The 3,323-nt window shown below is 51.1% G+C and overlaps 1 protein-coding gene across 1 annotated transcript in view; it reads left to right on the top strand.

The window, feature by feature from the left end:
• Positions 1–1,264: 1,264 nt before the first annotated feature.
• LOC116097497 (guanine nucleotide-binding protein G(i) subunit alpha-1) overlaps positions 1,265–3,323 on the top strand; it is a gene marked incomplete at its 3' end in the record, with an annotated part of 75,726 nt that continues 73,667 nt past the window's right edge. Inside the window, exon 1 of the mRNA XM_031380050.1 lies at positions 1,265–1,649. Coding sequence (XP_031235910.1) covers positions 1,532–1,649 — 118 coding nt within the window. The remainder of the gene's footprint in view (positions 1,650–3,323) is intronic.

The raw sequence follows: 3,323 nt of genomic DNA, 5'->3' as shown, positions 1-3,323 counted from the left end.
TTTGTTTTTTGGAGGGGAAACTGGGAATGAAGAAATTTACATGTAAATAAAGAAAATTAAAAAAAAATATTGCTTATCTTGTGCTCAGCAAGTTTAAATGTAACAAATGGAAACCTACAAGTTCTGCTTGCTCTGAGGGACATAACATAAAGCTAAGCTACTGGGCCTGTGTCATACCCTAGAACACAACACCAGTTTTTCAAACGATTTTTGGAAAATATGATATTCAAGTGGGAACCAAAGACTAATTGCCTAATTTTTATCTCATCAAGGAATGTATCTTTCCTGCTAGTGGCTTCTTCATCTAATTTGTCAACACTTCTCCTACAATCAGCAGTGCAACTGACAGGGAGAGCCCAACCTTTAACCTATGCTCCTCCCTTCATGCTGGATAAAAAGCCATCTAGGCCTTGTTCTGACCATGGAAGGATGGATTGTAGGATAGATCAACAGCTCCTTTAAGAGCAAGGAAGCTAAGGCCCACAAAAAGAAATGCCATGCCTGCTGGCAAAGGAGTTACAACAGAGATGTAAACACGGGTATGCAGCTTGGCAAGGAACTTACATGTGCCCTAAAGGCGATCTCTTACCACAGAGGCGCAGACTTGTTTGTGTGTTTTATTGCCCATGCCATTTTAAATTCTCTGATTCTTTGTCAACCGTTTTTTGTCGGATTAGGAAGAAAATCCTTCAAAATGTGTCCCCTTGTTAAAAGGAAGGTGAGCATAGATCAAAGCCAAAGCCAGTGGAAAAGAGAAAAGACAAGGGGGAAGAAGTGAGCATTGGCAACCCCAAGACTAAGATTCCCGCTTGGTTGCTCCCCACTTCGGGTTTCGCAGGGCCCCATTTCGCTCTATTTCCCACGGTCCTTCACATAAGCCCACACATTTTGCAAACCCTTGCGTGGCTGCAGGCTCTGGGCATGCTCAAATGCCCAAGACAGCCTTTTTTTTTTTTTTTTTTTTTCCCTTGCTCGCAACTTTGGCAAGCGTCCCACCCGCGCTCTTAAGGGGCAGGTACCCACGGATCCCAGACGCGGTCTCCGGAGCGTGGGAGGGGGTTAGTGAGCTCCCAGCCAGGGCTGGAGAAGTCGGCGACGCACGGGACACCTCGTTGGGGGTTGGGGGTGGGGGACGTGCAGGACACGCTGGACTCGGCGATCACGCGGGCGCGCGGCGGTCGGAGGGGGCGCTGTCCGACGGCACGTGCGCGGGCGGGCGGGAGCGCGCGCTGGGAGTGGTCGCGGGGCGGGCAGAGGCGGGGCCGCGGCGGCGCGCGGACGCCGAGCTCGCTCGGGCTGTGCGCGGCTGCGGCTCGGCCACTGGCAGCTGCGGTGGCGGCGGCGGCGGCGGCGGGCGCGGATCGCGGAGTGTCGCCGTCAGGGACTGCCGCCCGAGGCGGCAGCGTGCGGGCTAGCAGACCTCGCCTCCAGTTTGCCGGAGCTGAGGACGTAGCGGGGCCGCCTCCGGGCCAGCCTCTCCTCGCTCTGCCAGCCGGTCCCGGCGCCGAGGGCGCGGCGACGCTCGGCCACCATGGGCTGCACATTGAGCGCCGAGGACAAGGCGGCGGTGGAGCGCAGCAAGATGATCGACCGCAACCTCCGGGAGGACGGCGAGAAGGCGGCGCGGGAGGTCAAGCTGCTGCTGTTGGGTGAGCGCGGCCGTGGGGAAGGGCCCGGGCCGGGGGACAGCGGGGAGCGAGCGCGGCATCCCAGCCCCTGCACAGCGCAGGCGGCTTCTTGGCTGCGGCGGTGACTGTCGCGCGACCTCCCTGGCAGCCCAGAGTGCAGCCGGGTGGCCGGACGCGTGGGAACCCTACCTTTGAAGTTGAGCTCTGCCCTTCCTAGATGAGGGACAATTCGGGACCACAAAACCGAGCACCCCCTCTCCACGGACACCCCGTGGTGAGAGGTGTCGTGCCGCGTTGCGCTTTGCACACACCTGGAAAGTGCCACGTTGGGTGGCCCCGGGGCTCTCTTTGTGGATCCTCCGTGGGGTCTCAGTGATCTTCCTGTCAACTTCACATGGCGACTCAGTGAGTGGAAAAGAGCGTTGAGATTTTCCCTGCGTAAGGACTGGAGCTGCGCTGGAAGCTGGATTTTGCCTGGGTGGGGGATGGAAACCACCAAAGTTGGCTTCTGTTTGCTCCTATAGTAGGAGAGGAAGATGCTTCGCGGCTGAAAACAGCCCTGACAGGTGCAAAAGGCTCTTTCTCGACCACAGGGTCGTCTCTCCACCGCGGTGTTCGCTCCAGTGAGGTCTGACAGGTGCACACCAGGCTTTCTTTATTCATTCTTAACATTGTTTTGCTGAAAGCTGACATGGAGGTCTTTCTTCCAGTTTTTTTTTTTTTGAACGGAGGAAAAAAAAGGAGTAAATCCGGATTTTGATTGAGCGATATAAGAAAGATATTCACAGGTTATAGATTTTTTAGATCTATGAGTCAGGGTTTCCTTTTGTTTGTTTTCCTCCCACATTGTAGGTATTTAGGCAGATGATAGATTTCTTAGAATCTTCGTTTGCACTTCCAGCGATTTGCTTGTGTTCTTCTCACAGTTGTGATAAAAGAGAAACCTCACTGCACAAATCTGCTTTTTAGTAAGCTCCTGTTTCATTGGTTTAACGACTGCAGAAAGATGGTGGTTATTTCCTTCTTTCTCCATTACTAGTAGGCTTAGAAGAAGCAAACTTGGCATGACTATAAAAGTAATAATGATCTGAGTCATTTTGCAAGCAAACTGTGAAATAACTTTGCATTTTAAAAACCTGGGTGGTGGTTTTCACCCATCACAGCCTCCCTCATAAATCTTTCTCTGTAAATAGAATTGACTGAGTTTTTGTATTAAAAAGATACTGTATTTCTATGAGGTCATTGTGTTTTTAGAATAGTAGCTAGAGAAGAGACATAACTTGTTACTGAACCAGGTGACTTACAGTAAACATAAAATAAAAAGATTAGACAATTCTTGCCCTGTGGTTTCAGAGCACCTGCTTGGAAGGTCTCCTGGGTTGCAATACTGTTCTTAGTTGGAGCTACCATCCACCGCATTTAAAGCAGGTGTAAAATGAGCCCTCCCGTGGTAGTAGCGCCTTATCTTTTAATTAGATATCTATGAAAAATTTGAAAACTGGAATTTTGCTTCTGCTTCAGAATGCATGATATCTCTTTTTAGCACTGTTGATGATTTGAAGTTGATAGGTCTTTGTCGTTCCAAGTGTGTGTGTGTGTGTGGGGGGGGTATTCTGTGTGTTAGGATGTTTAGCAATGTGTGTGTGAGTGTGTGTGTGGGGGTATTCTGTGTGTTAGGATGTTTAGCAATGTGTG

The sequence above is a fragment of the Mastomys coucha genome, unplaced genomic scaffold (genome assembly GCF_008632895.1).
Source record: "Mastomys coucha isolate ucsf_1 unplaced genomic scaffold, UCSF_Mcou_1 pScaffold19, whole genome shotgun sequence".
Lineage (NCBI taxonomy): Eukaryota > Metazoa > Chordata > Mammalia > Rodentia > Muridae > Mastomys > Mastomys coucha.
The sequence above is the reverse complement of the archived record's forward strand: the minus strand, read 5'-3'. Positions and strand labels throughout refer to the sequence as shown.